Below are 15,199 nucleotides of genomic sequence, written 5' to 3'. Positions count from 1 at the left end.
TAGCTCTTTACATAGCATTAGTGGAGAGTAAAAGATGAAAACCACATCTATTAATGAGCCTGTGCCTCAGGTCTGCTTCCAAATGTAATGGCTGTTTGCCTGTACGTGCTGCTGAACCATTACAACTGGCTGCTCTTGAGAACTCGCAGATCTAATTTTATTTTTAATCTTTTAAAGCTGGGAGCGACGAGTTGACAACATGGGGAGGATTTACTACGTTGACCACTTCACGAGAACAACAACGTGGCAGAGGCCAACGTTAGAGTCTGTCCGAAATTACGAACAGTGGCAGCTTCAGCGCAGTCAGCTTCAAGGAGCGATGCAGCAGTTCAATCAGAGGTTTATCTATGGGGTAAGAAACGCAGTGCTGACTGTAAAAGCTAAGAGAAGCATCTTTTCCGAGTTCTGAACCCATTATTCTCTCTTCTGCAGATTGAAGCTGGGTTTATACGATTGTTTTGAGCCTGTTTGTGGGTGACTTCTTCTGGCAATGATTCCAGGCTTCATTACAGTTTATTCTTGAGATGTATCGTAGCTTTGAGTTTGTGGCATGGGATGAAGTAATAATTGGTAACCTTGGCCCATGTCCTTGCAATGGCTGTAGGCAGCGTGATGGTTTTTGCATATATATAATATATATTACAGCTGAATATAGCTGATGTTCTTTTTAAAATTTATGTCTAATGTTGATAAAATTAGTGCTGTTTTATTTATATTGTGCCTTGCAATGGCTTAGCCAAAGACTGGGAAGGAAGGCAGGCTCACGGGACATGTTTCTACTCTGGGTGAAATGAAATAAATGTAATCAAGGCAGAGGAATTGAAGATAAACCTTCCAGAATTGCAAGTGTATTGCTTGCCTCTGAATAGCAGGAGTAATGCCTATAACAATAGGTGCAGTGCCTCTGAAGTAGGCTACAGAAACTGAAATGCTACTAGCCTGTCAAGAGCAGAGCAGGTTCTGAGTGGTGGGGAAAAGAGTACTGTATGCAGGAATGCTTGCTTTCTGATTGTTTTGGGTACTACTGTACTAATTTCCTTCTGCTTAGGCAGGGGCACTTCACAAAGGATAATTATTTTCTTGGCTCTGCAGTTCATGAGGCATGCCAAGGGCTGTAAAATTAGCTAACAGAAGAGCTTAGTACCAGGGAATAAGTGAGGCCAAAGAAAAGACCGATTTGTAATAACTGCATGCTGTCTTTGCTTGCAGTTTCCACTTTTTTTTTTTTTTTTTTTTTTAGGAAAAAAAAAATGTTGGCATCTTTAATTATGTGTAAAATCAACAAAAATGCATATATACTTCAATAATTTATGATGGCTGCGTTAGAACATCTGGAAAGCAAATGGATGGTAGCTGGCCATTATTAATGCACCATTTGTTTGTGTGACTTGCAGAACCAGGACTTTTCTTCCACTCAGAACAAAGAATTTGACCCCCTTGGCCCACTGCCACCTGGATGGGGTAAGGCTGATTTGAAATAGCGTTTTGTAAGGCAGTGTAATTAGACATTAAAGCATTAAAGATTTCTGCCAAGTTATTTTATCAGCTTTTCTAGGCTACTTTTGTTTAAATGAAAATCTAGATTATTTTTCCTTTCAAAATTAAATCCAATCAAGCGTTCTGTTAAAATGTCAAGTCCTGACAAGGATGTGCAGTTCTGAAGTGCTTTAGAAACTACAGAGTATTCTGTTTTCTCTCAGAAATTATTGTGTCACAATAGCTTCTTTCACACTGTCATCCTATTTTTCACCACTTTCATTAGGCAGGGTTTACCCCCTCTCCCGCCACCCTGGGTATTTATTGCTCTGAAAAGCTTTTGTAATGACAACTAATAATCACTCCTGGACTTGTCCCTCTCCCTGGGATAAATTTGTTTGGTTTTGTACTTCACAGGTTTAACAGTTTACAGTGAATGCTATTTTTTGTGCATGTGTATAAAAATGTAAAATTTAATTCCTGCTGTGACTGTGAAGCAGATGTGAGAACTCAAGTTTCATGATACACAGGCAGTGTTATCAGGGTTGTTTAATTTTAAAGCAAGTGGCTGCCTGTCAGAGTTAGAGTTGGGATTTTGTTGTTTTGTTTTTCAAACATTACTTAGATTTCTGTTCTCATGTAGATGCAACATCACGCCGTGACATTGTTGTGCTTTGTTGCACTACATACGCAATATTTCAAAGCGTGTTTTCCAGACTGATGTTGCTTGGGAAGCCATGAAACTGCATTTCCATATTGAGATGAATGCTGCTGCCAGTGCAGCTCCTGTAGACAAGTGTCTGCTTCCAGACTTCCCTTGTAAATTGGAGCTTTTTACCTATTGTAGTCAAACTTTGGCCTTTTTTTGTCATTTGTCTTCTACATTCTGCATGCCTCGTATCTCCCTAAATAAAAATGGTGTAAAGAAATGCCAGATGATCCAGAAGACCAAATCCTTGCATTTATTGTAAACGGTTTAGAGTCATGGACATATATTTACCTGAGCAAAAACCTTGGAAACCACGTTCACTTTCATTTCCTGTCTGTTAGATGAGTATGAAAGATGATACTGCTGTTCACAAACCTTTGTACTCTCTTGATTCTTTTATGTACCTCTGCAGCCTCTTTTGTCTTCATTGTCTGTATGGTTTGTGAATAATGTAGCAAAAATCAAAGCAGCTGGGATTTCTTGTGGAGAAAACAGCTTCTCTTTTTGCTTGCTTCCAATTGTTTTTTTCTTAGAGCTAAAAAAAAACATGGTAAAGGATCTTAATAGAGAAAATCATCTTATCTATGTTTTAATTCTTATACATTTTTAACTTGGAAAAATACCTGAAAAAGCTTTTTAAGAAGTGCTAGAAGAAGGCCAGAGTGTGTAATGAAGGTGAATCTCTTGTGGTTAACTGTTTCCTTCCCACAAATGTTTCTGTTGTTACTGTGATGTCCAGACTCACTGCTATTAGCTGCACAGTTATAGACAGCTGATCTTTTCATGGTAAAAATTGAGATGCTAAGAAATTCTGCATGAACACCATAAGTGCAGCTTTTCACTGGGGATGGGTGATTGATGCAGTTTCATATGATTATTAGCAGTTGGAATTATTTAGATAAACTCCTGTTTGTGAATAGCGTAGTAAGGCATAATGTCAATGAAAGTGAAAAGCTGTTGTGTCTGAGGAGGTATGGAGAAACTTGGACACAGGTGAGGCTGTGGCAGGCTCTGGTAGTTGGATTTATTTGTTTAATTTCATGTTTCAATAGTATGGTAACCTAGGTCTTGAAATTTGTTTTCCTTTTGTATATTTTTAGAAAAAAGAACTGACAGCAATGGCAGAGTGTATTTTGTCAATCACAACACACGTATCACGCAGTGGGAAGATCCTAGGAGTCAGGGGTAAGAAATCAATTGCAGCTTCTTGTAAATCTGAAGTGAAAATATAACAAAGTAACGATGATGAGGGCTCGGTGGTGCTGCTTGTGGCTCAAACATAGGCTGTCACAGAATCATAGAATGGCCTGAGTTGAAAGGGATCTTAAAGATCATCCAGTTCCAACCCCCTGCTGTGTGCAGGTCACCAACCAGCAGCCCAGGCTGCCCAGAGCCACATCCAGCCTGGCCTTGAATGCCTGCAGGGATGGGGCATCCACAGCCTCCTTGGGCAACCTGTTCCAGTGCCTCACCACCCTCTGGGTGAAAAACTTCCTCCTAATATCCAACCTAAAGCTCCCCTGTCCCAGTTTAAAACCATTCCCCCATGTCCTATACACAGTTCTCAGACGGTGATTTTTAAAGGATACCACTGAAATGGAGATTGTCAAAAATATCACAGAGTAATAATAGAGTTAGCAGGAAAATCTTGGTCAGCAGCAATGAGTTAATTCCCCTGAACAGTTCCTACTATTTTTATATATTGTATGTAGATTTGTATTGCTGCGGGAGAGAGAGAAGGATTTCATGCATCCTGTGATGTAGAAGATTCTGAGTCAAAATATTGTTTATCAAACAGACAATAGCAAAGAGATAGAGATGAAAACACAAACTCCAGGAACCGCAGCACTTCCTCCTTATCATTTTTTTAAATTAAAAAAAAAAAAAAAAAAAACTACAAAAGAGAAACAAAGAAAACTTGAGACACCACCACAAGTAATTGATCAGTGTTATTACTATTTAGTTTGGGGTCCAGTTTCTTTGTCTCTCTGAGGTAGGAAGTGAAGAGTGAAGGATGTTTCATCCCAGATTTTCTGAGTGAGATGAAAATTTCCATCAGGTGAAACAACTTCACCTCTCCCTTACGCAAGAGGAAGAGAAGTGGAGGTGCTAATAGCTGTAGCCAGAGAACACGGCCTTTGTGCCAGGCACATCCGCAGCAGCTAACTGAATGGAAAACACTGTTACTTCTAATAACCACCTACATTTATAGCTTGAAACATGATCCTACAGTGTCTTTCCATGGGGGAAGGTCTCTGGGAACACTTTGGTGGATACTGCTGAAGATTTCCAAGTATTTCAAGATACACTTACATTGATAGCAAACTTGAGTTGGAAGTTGTCAAAAAACTACACAAGAGCGCTGTTTGTATTTCCTTTATGTTCTTTTATTTTTGTCATTCTGAAACACTCGAAGCTTTTGGCTACTGCAATTATACGTGAGGTAGCTAAAGCTATTTAGTAAGGCAGTGTCAGTTTCAGAGTAAAAATGACAGTTTCTATTTGCTGTTATACTAGATAATGCAACTGAAAGAGCTAAAAATTTGTTTAAACAATCACTGTGGTCTGAGAGCTGACTTGAAAATTGGAGAGAACAAGACAGAATAAATGGAAAGTTTCTCAGCCTGCACTTCTAGACACACTAAAATTGTTACTGCCTCCAGTCACTGATCGGTTGCCTTAATTGTGTTAAGTTGCATGAAGTTCCCATGTGTTTTCTCGTACTCACAGTCAATTAAATGAGAAACCCTTACCTGAGGGTTGGGAAATGCGATTTACTGTGGATGGCATTCCGTACTTTGTGGATCACAATAGAAGAACCACTACATACATAGATCCCCGCACGGGCAAGTCTGCTCTGTAAGTGTCTTTGACTACTAGCTTTTAAACGTGAAGTTCAACAGCCATCGGTTTTGAAAGTTTATTTCCTCTTTGTTTTGTGTACAGGAAGCTTTTCATGTAACCTTTTTCTTTTTTTTTTTTTTTTTAGTCCACTGATAACTCCTCCTGAAGAGGAGTGTTTTGAACACTTCAGAATTCCCCTTGCTAACTAGTAGATATGACATGAGGGTTATTGGTATTTCTAATGACCAGATCCCTTTCTTCCATTTACTAGTCTTTCTTTTTGTAAATACACTTTCTTTATTTGCATTTTAGGAGATTAAGTGGAATTAAAACCAGAACTTAAGTACAAAATTAAATTAACCGAATGGTCAATGACATTCCATTCTTCTTATTACATTTCTAAATACAATTAACAGGTAGATACTGTTGAAAAAATGCTGCATATACACTTTACTGTTTACAAAGGAGAGGTTGTTTTAGTTTAAAAATACAAAAAACCTACATTCTCAAGTGAAAAGAATATCCAGCCAGAAAGCCAACTGAACCGTGTAGCTACACAGATAATAAATCAGCAGACTTTGTCTTAAATTACGGAAACACTCTTGAAATTCTTTCTTCTTGCTTTGGTTCCAGAGACAATGGGCCCCACATAGCCTATGTTCGGGATTTCAAGGCAAAGGTCCATTATTTCCGATTCTGGTGTCAGGTATGGATTTCTTTATTGGGAACATTTGTTTGCTTTTCTGTGTTCTGCTGGCTTGCTGTGAATGAACCACTTATTCAATGCTCTACAAATAAGATTAATCAAATAAAATTAATTAACCTACTTTAAGTGAATTTAAAAAGGGGAGAAAAAACACCAGGCCTGCATAAACTGATGGAAGTGGGAAGGCAGCTTTAAAACTTGGTATAGAAAACCTACATTTATTTACAGTTTATTTTGCAAACTGCTGAATTTAAGAGTGCAGTTTTCCTTACGCTGTCAGTAAGTAGATGTGTGAAAGCACAGTGTTCTGAAATGTGGTTAATACACGATGTAGTTTCTGCATAAATGCTTCTGAAAGAAAGAGCAAGATGTCTGGCACAGAACATTTATTCTAAGCTTGGAAGAATATCCTATGTTACAGATTGGAATGGCCTCACATAGGAGCAAATTGCACTGTTAGTCTTGGTCCTTTAAATTCTGCAAATACCATAGGATTATGTAACTTGGTGCCTTGGAAAAAGTCTTTGTTTTAACTGGTTCAGTTTTCAGAAGTCCATGAATTATAGTTTGAAAAAGCAGAGTGGAGCTTAATTTTTCACCTTGCACAGAACAACCACAGAATGTTGGTTTTTTTTTACTAAATGTTGTGCTGGAAGGCCTGCTGATTTAGAGCATGTGTTTGATCTTAATGTTTTCCTACGTTCTGGCAGAGTACACTTTGAAGCTGTTCAAAGCAGGATCAGAAGACCTGTGTACCTTGCTGTAGATCTCAGTTGTGGAAGCAATTGTTCTTGGCATAAATTGAAGTGAAAGTGTCTTGATTGCTGGCTGCTTATATGGATTAGTGACATCTACCTTTACCTCTTAAAACAGTGTCTGTAGTAAACTACAGTTAAAACAGTATTAGAAACATGAAGTGATTGTGTATCTCACCTCTGCAAAATGTCATTTCAGCAACTGGCAATGCCACAACACATAAAGATCACAGTGAGCAGAAAAACATTATTTGAAGACTCATTTCAACAGGTATTGTACTAAAACATATTAGTAGTGGGCATGAGAAGTTGAATTGAAGTAATCTGTTGTCTGTGTGTCATTCTTAATGCCCTGACATCTTAATCATGTTATTTGAATAGAGACTAACAATAACTAACAGCATGCAGCCTTGCTTGTATATTTAAAGATTATGCAAAAATGTGAAATTGTGTCTCCAAGTGTCACTGTGTCCATGAAACAAATATAAATATATCTATGGCTTCTCTATCTGTTTATATATGCATATAAATTATTTATTTTTCCACTAAGTTCTTTAAAATGTTGCTTTGGGAAGAGTGCAGCTCCCCCTCCTCTGGAAGTTAGCGTGCTCTGCTGTGTTGGCACACTTATCCTGTGTTCCATAAGCACACTTTTGTACCAAAATACATTAAGCTGAACTTTGTCTCAGTGTTACAGATCTTCAGAAGAGTAATGAGGTGGTTGAAGAAAACCAAAATGATGAATTGTATTTAAATTACTAGTAGCAAAATTTCACAATGCTTAGAGACTTAAACCATGCTTAAAATTTGTTTCTGTACAGTATTTGTAAGTGCTTTGGAATTCTCCTTTTACTTTTTTAATGTTAATTGTGGCAATAATTGCTTCTGTTGCTTGTTAAATAGAAGCTGAGAGCAGCTGCTTTTCAGTCTGATAGAAACAAATTTGAGCATGCAGAAACAACATGAGAATCTGCTTGGTCAAATAATAAAGGGGGCTGGTAGCAGACAAAACAAGCCCTGGAACTGCAAATTGACTCCAAACTAATTTCTGAAATTGCACTTTGTCATTTTATAGTAATTGTTGAAGTAATAAAATTATGTTACTACTAGAAAGAAGCAAGAGAGAGGTAGTACGACCATGGGCATGTCAACAAACCTTGGAATGTTTAAGAGAACGTGCTGCTTGATCAGTAGTTCTGATGACATAACCACAAAGACCAAACTGTAGTTAATCATTTGTCAGTAGTAGTTATTTGTGTTGGAAATACAGAATTTGCTGTGATGATAACTACAGGCTAGTAGAGATTTTAAAATAATTTTTTATCCAAATTCTATGCCTGTCATTGCAAACAATTTTCATTCTAGGTGGTTTGTTTGTTTCTTTGTTTGTTTTTGCGTTTTTTCTTCACTGCTTGTAACTTGTTGTATTTTAAAGATCCTGAATGTATGTGCTTTGGCCCCCGTGTTATTTTTTGGCTGTTTTCTATTTTTTTGTCAGGTACTTATGTGCAGGCTGTTGGCCTAAGCATGAGTCTTTGATTTGCAAATTATTATTTTTCTTTCTTGTTAATTTGTGGAAATATGTTCTAACCCCTCAATGAACGTTAGATATCAGGACAAACTTTGTTACAGGAAGGGTTGTTAAGCAGTGAAATGGGCTCCCCAGGGAGGTGGTTGAGTCACCATCCCTGGATGCATTTAAAACTGTTTGGATGTGGTGCTCAGGGCCATGATTTAGCAGAGGGCTGTTAGAGTTAGGGTAGGATGGTTGGGTTGTGGTTGGACTCGATGATCTTTAAGGTCTTTTCCAACCTGAGCAATCCTATGATTCTGCTATTTCATGAGTTCGTGATTCGTTGAATGCTGCTTGGTGTAGTAAATAGTAATATGCCCAGCCAATGCTTATAGCTGTTTTCTTCACGTAAATGGATTGTTTTTCTTTTACTAAGATAATGAGCTTCAGCCCTCAGGATCTGCGGAGACGTTTGTGGGTTATTTTCCCTGGTGAAGAAGGCTTAGATTATGGAGGTGTTGCAAGGTAAGCTGAACTAAAATGGCAAATAATGGTTTTTCCTGCAAGCTTTTCTGAAGGCTTCTCTGAAGTACGTCCTTGGACTGCAGCGCTTTCAGAATATTAGCAAAGCTCATTCCTTATCTTTCCTTAGAATATCACTGCATGCCTTAAAGCTGTTTAAGACTCTTTTCAGTTCACTTTAGGAATTGCTTTAATCTGTCTCAACAGATGCAGAGTTTATTGGCTTTGTCATGATTGTTGATAGCCACAGTAGAGGTTTACTGAAAATGCATGGAAATCTACTTTCAAGTCAAACCTCTTACGTGAATATAATGAGAAGAGCATAAATTAATTAGCATTGCCTAAAAGTTTACAGTTTAAGCCCATGATAGCATTTTAATTGGCTGTTTAAAATGAGGAGTCATTTTTCACACCACTGATGGTAGGATAACATTGTAACTTTGCTTACTAAACCATCATTTTTGTTAGTTTCAGTTCAGTTTAGCCATAATTTCTGGGAAAGAAGTCAGCTTGACTACTTGTATTGGCAAGTTTCTAGGTCAACTTTCAGCTTATCAGTTCGTTCAGCTCATTTTTAATCTTTTGAAATGTCCTTTTTGTTGTTTGTGATTTCAGGGAATGGTTCTTTCTGTTATCACATGAAGTTTTGAACCCAATGTATTGCCTGTTTGAATATGCTGGAAAAGATAACTACTGCTTACAGATAAACCCAGCCTCCTACATTAATCCAGACCATCTGAAATACTTCCGTTTTATTGGAAGGTTCATTGCCATGGTATGTTCAAAAACAAAAGTTATCTCTGCAATTTTTCCTTTAAATATTTTGTCATCAAATGAATAATTAAAAATGCATCTTTGAGCTAAATTTTTTACGAGGTGTTTGGGTATAACTACTATGAGTATAAATGAATCAAATATATTAGCAGCTGTAATATTCTGGGTTGCTCTAATATTGAGCTCTCAAATTTCGTTGGTTCACAGTACAGAATGTTGTCATATTGAGTATTCAGTCATCCTTTGCATTATTTTGTCTGTTTTCATGTTCTTCAGGCTTTGTTCCATGGAAAATTCATTGACACTGGTTTCTCTCTGCCGTTCTATAAACGTATCTTAAACAAGCCAGTAGGACTCAAGGATTTAGAATCTGTTGACCCAGAGTTTTACAACTCTCTCATCTGGGTAAAGTGAGTTTGACTTGATTTTGTTCTTGAAATGGCAATAAAATGTTTATTTTTTCACTTATGCCAGAAAGGGAATGTAAATTTATTACTGAAAAAAACCCAAACCACCAGTGAGCAGCAGGGTTTGTCAATTACAGAACAGCAATGGAACTTTTACTCTCATTTGAGATACACAAATAATTAGATATGCAAGACTTCATTGCATTTTTAGTTCACTGGATATTCTGCACAGCATCTTGTGTTCCATTATTACTATTTTTAAATAAATGTAGCTAGACAGAAGCAGTACTCTTGCATGCTGTTACTAATAACACAAGTAAATTCCATTGAACCTGGAAATCAGCGAAAGAAATCAGCAAAAATCCTGTCAGTAGTGCTTTAAAATAGCTGATTTGGTTAGAAAGCACATTGGGACTTACAGTGACTTGCAGTTAGTAAATGTAGATTATTATTTGCTGTCACATAATTCTTATGTCAGTCGTAGCTGCATTTTTTACTGAACAGTTAATATCAAGGATTTAAAGTTAATTCTTGTATATTTTCTAGCTGTTGTTGCTTTTTTGCTCCAAGGTGGATGATTTAAGCCCATTTCTACATCTAGCCTTCCATGTATGCATTGTCAATCATTTGTATGCTCTACATTCGTATTCTTTTTAAGTCCTCCTTCACTCCTTTGCAGATTTCCTCTCCAGAGAGCAGTAAGTAGAAAGGATCTGCAGTTTATGGACAAGAACTATTTTGGAAATGTCACAAAAAATACCACTTAGTAATAATTTTAAACAGCATTTAGTTTTAAGGCACTGTAATTCGGTACTAATTCTGTAAGAGCAAGATTCGAGGGTTGTTATGCATCGTTTCTTCTAATAGCAGTGGTGATTTTCCTTTCCTGACAGCTAAAAGCAAGACCTGGGGGCTGAGGAGTAGAAGGGACAAAAAGTCAAAACTTCTACTGCTATAATAATAAATAATAATTTTTTTAAAATCTGCAGAGTTAGGCTGGTTTATGTGTCTAGAGAGGTAAAACTTATTTCACTCCAGAACGATGAAGCGTTTTTTAAAAAGCTTAGGAGATGAATGCATTTTTTAAAAGCAGAAACATGACAGACAAAAAGTAGTGAATCTCTGGTGATGAATCTTGGGAGTGTTATCGTAAGCAAGGAAGAAAGGGAGAGAGAGCTTTTGAGATAATTGCAAGTTGAAATAGGAGTTTTGGATCAGTTTTGAAAAAGTAGCCTGTTCTGTGCTGGGTAATGTGCTGTTAGAAGGTGTGTAAGTGAACATTTCATTAGGAAACTTCAGTAGTTGGTATTCGAGTAAAGATGCTGAGAAATTGAGACCTGAAAGGGAAAAAAAGATGGAAGGCTTGATTCTTGTAATTAAAGAACCTCTAGTAGGTGTGTATTTCTTTCTTTATAAGAAGAAGACACCATTTGTTATCTGCAGCGTCTGATGCACGGACTCAGATGTGAATGATCCAAATCATTTCTTACAAGTTCTCACATCACTTCACAGGTTTTCTTTTTCTAGCTTTCCCATCCACCCCTACAACTTCCCCATCCACCTTTACATGCCAGCAGAGCATTCTACAAACACTCTTCAACCATTCATGCAGGCACTTCTCCAGTCAGAGCCGTGAGATGTTCGTTCTTCTAGAGGTGTCCTTGGTCCTCATGCTGTTTATCTTGCTCCACAGCTGCTGCTCTAAACAGTTTTTCTTGTATTCCCACAGTTATCCTATGACTCACTGGGTTTTAGAAACCAAACAAATACAGCAGTGAGAGAAAGGCAAGCTACAGGAAAGAAATTTACACTAATTACTCTTTAATCAAGGCACATGGAACTTGTGAATAAATTCTAATAAGTACCACGTGTAACAAAATTTACCTTGAGAACAATGTCAATCCATTCCTGTTCTGTGGAAAGTCTAAGAGTGAAGGAGTGGTATTAACCTTGTGTGAACATAGCCACCTCTTTGCATTTGTCTGTGCAGTACAGGTGAGCTGGGCACTTGTTCAGCACTATCGTTTGCACATTTCAAAGCAGTGTTTTGGGTTTTTTTTAATAACATCTGATAGATAACTTGAAGGTCTTTTGGTGCAGAAGTGTGTTGTATTTATTCTCTGTATAGTTCTTCTGATGCTTGTGTTACTGTAATGGATCAAAAGAGAGCACAGAGCCTTCTGCATATCAGTACTAAGCTACTTGTCAGTGGCAGTGAAGAGGACTTGTAGATATTACAGATCACTTTTTCCCCCTCCTCACCTTTACTTCAACGTGTGCAGCATTACCAGACAGCATTCAGGTGATAGTTTGTGTGAGCTTTCCAAGTACAAGAAGTTTGAGTATGTTTCCAAGTAGGACCAGCAGTCCTACCAGGAGAAGCTTACACAGGAAGTAGGGAGCTAGGAAACTCAGAACTTGTCAAAAACAGCTTTTGCATTTCACTCTAAATGTTAGTTTCAAATTCCTGGTTACATACGCTTTTATTAATTTACACTTAGTATTTTGAGGGGGTTTAATTTTGGCTAGTTTGGCTGTTTGGATTTTTTTTTTTTTTTTTTTTTAACTTCTAGTTCGTTGCCTCAGAAAAAAAAGCGATGAGGAAACTTAGGGCTGTAGCAAGAAGTTTTCTGAAAGCTATCTCTAGCAAAAACACAAGCTGTATATCAATTGCAGTGTCTGTACTGATACAGCAGTCTTCTAATCTGGAGTTCATGAAAGCTTTGCCCCTTTTTGAGTAAACACGGAAGTTTGTGAGCATTTCAGAGAAGAACCTTCAGACCTCTAAGCACTGTGCACTGAGCTCTACATGCACAGGTCAGCAGCTGGACCTGCTTACCAGCACTGCTGAAGGAAATGACTGCAAGTGTGCAGTAAAAAAAAAAATCACAGCTGGCAGAGTGTGGATACCATGTTATTAATCACCAAAAAAGCAAATGATGCAAGTTCCCAGGAAGTTTTGCAGTAATGTGGAATCGCTTTCTGCTCGTTTTTCTCATTTCCATTGTTTCAGAAAATCTGCAGAATTACTTTGTTTGGAAAGTCCTTGAGAGTTTGTCTAGTGAGGCCCCTCTGCTCAAGCCGAGTCAAAGCAGGTGTCTTTCATTTGAAAGGAAGTAATTTTATTTTGCCATCCATCAGCTCTCCTGAGATTTCATATTGTATTTTGGAGAGATGAAATTGAGAAGCACCGTTGCATCACAGCACTAAATACATCACGGTGGTGTTTTCAGTATTGCTGTTTCTATGTTTGTAGCTCAGGACACTTGCATTTTATGTTGGAAGTGTTCATCAAGTGGTGGTTTCACATCAGTTGTCAACAGAACACCACCACCCCATGCTGTCACTGCCCCTCCTCAAAGGAAGAGGGGGGAAAGAAAATGTGGTTGGAAAATAAATGAATGAAACGCTCATAGGTTGAGACAAGGACAATTTAAAGGAAAAAGAGGAAAAAGAAAAACATCAAGCAGAGGCCGTACAGGGGAAGAAAACAATTATCCTCTGCTCGTTATAGAATAACCTGGGTTGGAAGGGACCTCAAAGTCCATCTGGTTCCAGCTCCACTGCTGCCAGCAGGGTTGCCAACCACTGGATCATCTTGTCCCCATCCAGCCTGTCCTTGGACACCCCGAGGGATGGGAGATCCATCAGTAGTAAGCAGTGTTTGGCCACCCCTTGGAAAGCAGGACCTCAGTACATGCTGTGCCCCTTCCCCAGCTGTTTGTGCTGTGTGTGGCATCACCTGGTGTGCAACATCCCTTCCGTCAGTGTAGATCAGTGCCCTGCTGATGGCCCTTCCCCCTCCTCTTGCCCACACCCAGCCTTGCTGGCTCAGGGGCTGCAGAGTTGATGCTGTGCCGGCACTGTTTGGCAGGAGCCAAAACGTGGCTGTGCGACCAGTGCTGCTCTAGCAGCAAGTGCAAAGCGCAGCACCGTGTGGCTGCCGTGGGTACAGCAGCCTTGTCCCTGCCTGCCCCAGCACAGCACCCTGCCTATGTGCGTCGCTGCTGTGTAGGAGCACTTACCAACATAGACGTTACAATGATGCACCTGTTATTCTGGCTACTGAACCGTATAGAGAGAACAGAGATCCCAGCAGTGTTTGTTGAATGAAGGTTCTTCTTACTTCGAAGTCTCTAATGAGAAAATTCCTCTTTCTCAGGAATGCATTATTTTGTTAACTTAGGAGCTTGGGATGTTTTGATACGTTTACAAGATAGTCCCATAAATATACTGGAGTTGAAGATAATTCATTAAGCATTCTGAGTCTTTTTCTTCTTATCTGCTATTACTTGGCAAGGCAGCGGGTAGTGAAACACAACAGTGTCATTATTGAAAGGTTTTTGTATTCCATGGGCATTCTGCTTAGAGGCAGTGGGTAGTTTGTCAGCCCAGTGACATGAATTTAAGGATGCTATTGTACCTAGTGCACAGTTTGCTTATGCACATCAGTGGGGTGAATCTTACAGAACCACAGTTATTGTGTAACATTTCCTTAACTTGATTCTTGAGCTCTAAACAATTAAGAAAAGTCCTTATATTCTTCATACACATCAATTCTACTGCATGCACAGTCTGGACCTGGTTATTTATTATCACGTTTTCTTCCTTGCAGAGAGAATGATATTGAAGAATGTGGCTTGGAAATGTTTTTCTCAGTTGATAAAGAAATTCTGGGTGAAATCAAAAGCCATGATTTGAAGCCAAATGGTAGCAACATTCTCGTGACAGAAGAAAACAAAGAAGAATATATTAGGTAAGATTAAGTGAAGATTTTGAAATACTCTTATCTCTCCTGTTTCTTTTATCTCAATCAAGAAAATGCTGTCACTATGCAATATGAAGCATTATTGAAATTCTGTCTATGAATAATTACTGATGTTGGCAAAATATGGCAATCGTTCAGAATCTGCGTTTGGAAGGAAAATATTGATGGAAATATTTTAAAAAATATATTACTGTATATTACTTTTCCCAAAAGATTCAGTTTAGTAGAAGCTCCACTTGTTTGTTTTTTTTTCCCAGAAATAATTCAGTTTAGCAGAACATCATGGCAACAAATGTGAATGGTGGTTCCCCATTGCACACATTATTATTCACATTTTGCCTTTGTAGACTGCTGATATTCTCTCCAGCCATTTATGCTGTTGCTTGTTTTTAGCCAAAGAACATTTTTAGATGCTTTTGTGGTAAACTTGAGTTTTTAAAAATGCATTGTTTCGATACTGGTTTCCATGTGAACTGCCCTTACAGTGCTGTTATGTCCTGGCATTTGTAACAAGGCAGCATTGTGAATAATGTGAAGTGTTGTACTGTCGTAAATGAGGAATTATGATATAGCAGCACCAGAAGGTTTTAAAGCAAGGAAAGGAGCCTACAAGTGATTACAGAAGAAAACCATGAGCTCAGATGGTCTGGAGAAAAACTATGAGGTGCCTTGTCTCAAAAGATCCCCTCCTTGTCTCGAAATATCCCCAGTGAGCAGCAGTGTAC

The 15,199-nt window shown here is 38.3% G+C and overlaps 1 protein-coding gene across 4 annotated transcripts in view; it reads left to right on the top strand.

Moving 5' to 3' along the window:
- Positions 1-15,199, top strand: part of ITCH (itchy E3 ubiquitin protein ligase) — a 63,833-nt gene that overhangs the window by 41,689 nt on the left and 6,945 nt on the right. For 3 of the 4 annotated variants that reach the window (XR_008207015.1, XM_052684113.1, XM_052684114.1), the window contains exons 10-19: positions 178-352; positions 1,395-1,461; positions 3,286-3,370; positions 4,916-5,044; positions 5,663-5,735; positions 6,690-6,761; positions 8,440-8,528; positions 9,141-9,300; positions 9,576-9,709; positions 14,322-14,462. Coding sequence is in view for 3 of the 4 variants with exons in the window: in XM_052684113.1 (XP_052540073.1) it covers positions 178-352; positions 1,395-1,461; positions 3,286-3,370; positions 4,916-5,044; positions 5,663-5,735; positions 6,690-6,761; positions 8,440-8,528; positions 9,141-9,300; positions 9,576-9,709; positions 14,322-14,462 (1,125 nt within the window). In the remaining variant the exon portion in view is untranslated. Of the gene's footprint in view, positions 1-177; positions 353-1,394; positions 1,462-3,285; positions 3,371-4,915; positions 5,045-5,662; positions 5,736-6,689; positions 6,762-8,439; positions 8,529-9,140; positions 9,301-9,575; positions 9,710-14,321; positions 14,467-15,199 lie in introns of those variants that run through there. The other variant, XM_052684115.1, reaches the window with a different exon arrangement.

Source organism: Tympanuchus pallidicinctus, unplaced genomic scaffold (genome assembly GCF_026119805.1).
Source record: "Tympanuchus pallidicinctus isolate F22 unplaced genomic scaffold, pur_lepc_1.0 scaffold20, whole genome shotgun sequence".
NCBI classification, from domain to species: Eukaryota; Metazoa; Chordata; class Aves; order Galliformes; family Phasianidae; genus Tympanuchus; species Tympanuchus pallidicinctus.
This window is presented reverse-complemented; position numbering and strand designations above follow the sequence as displayed.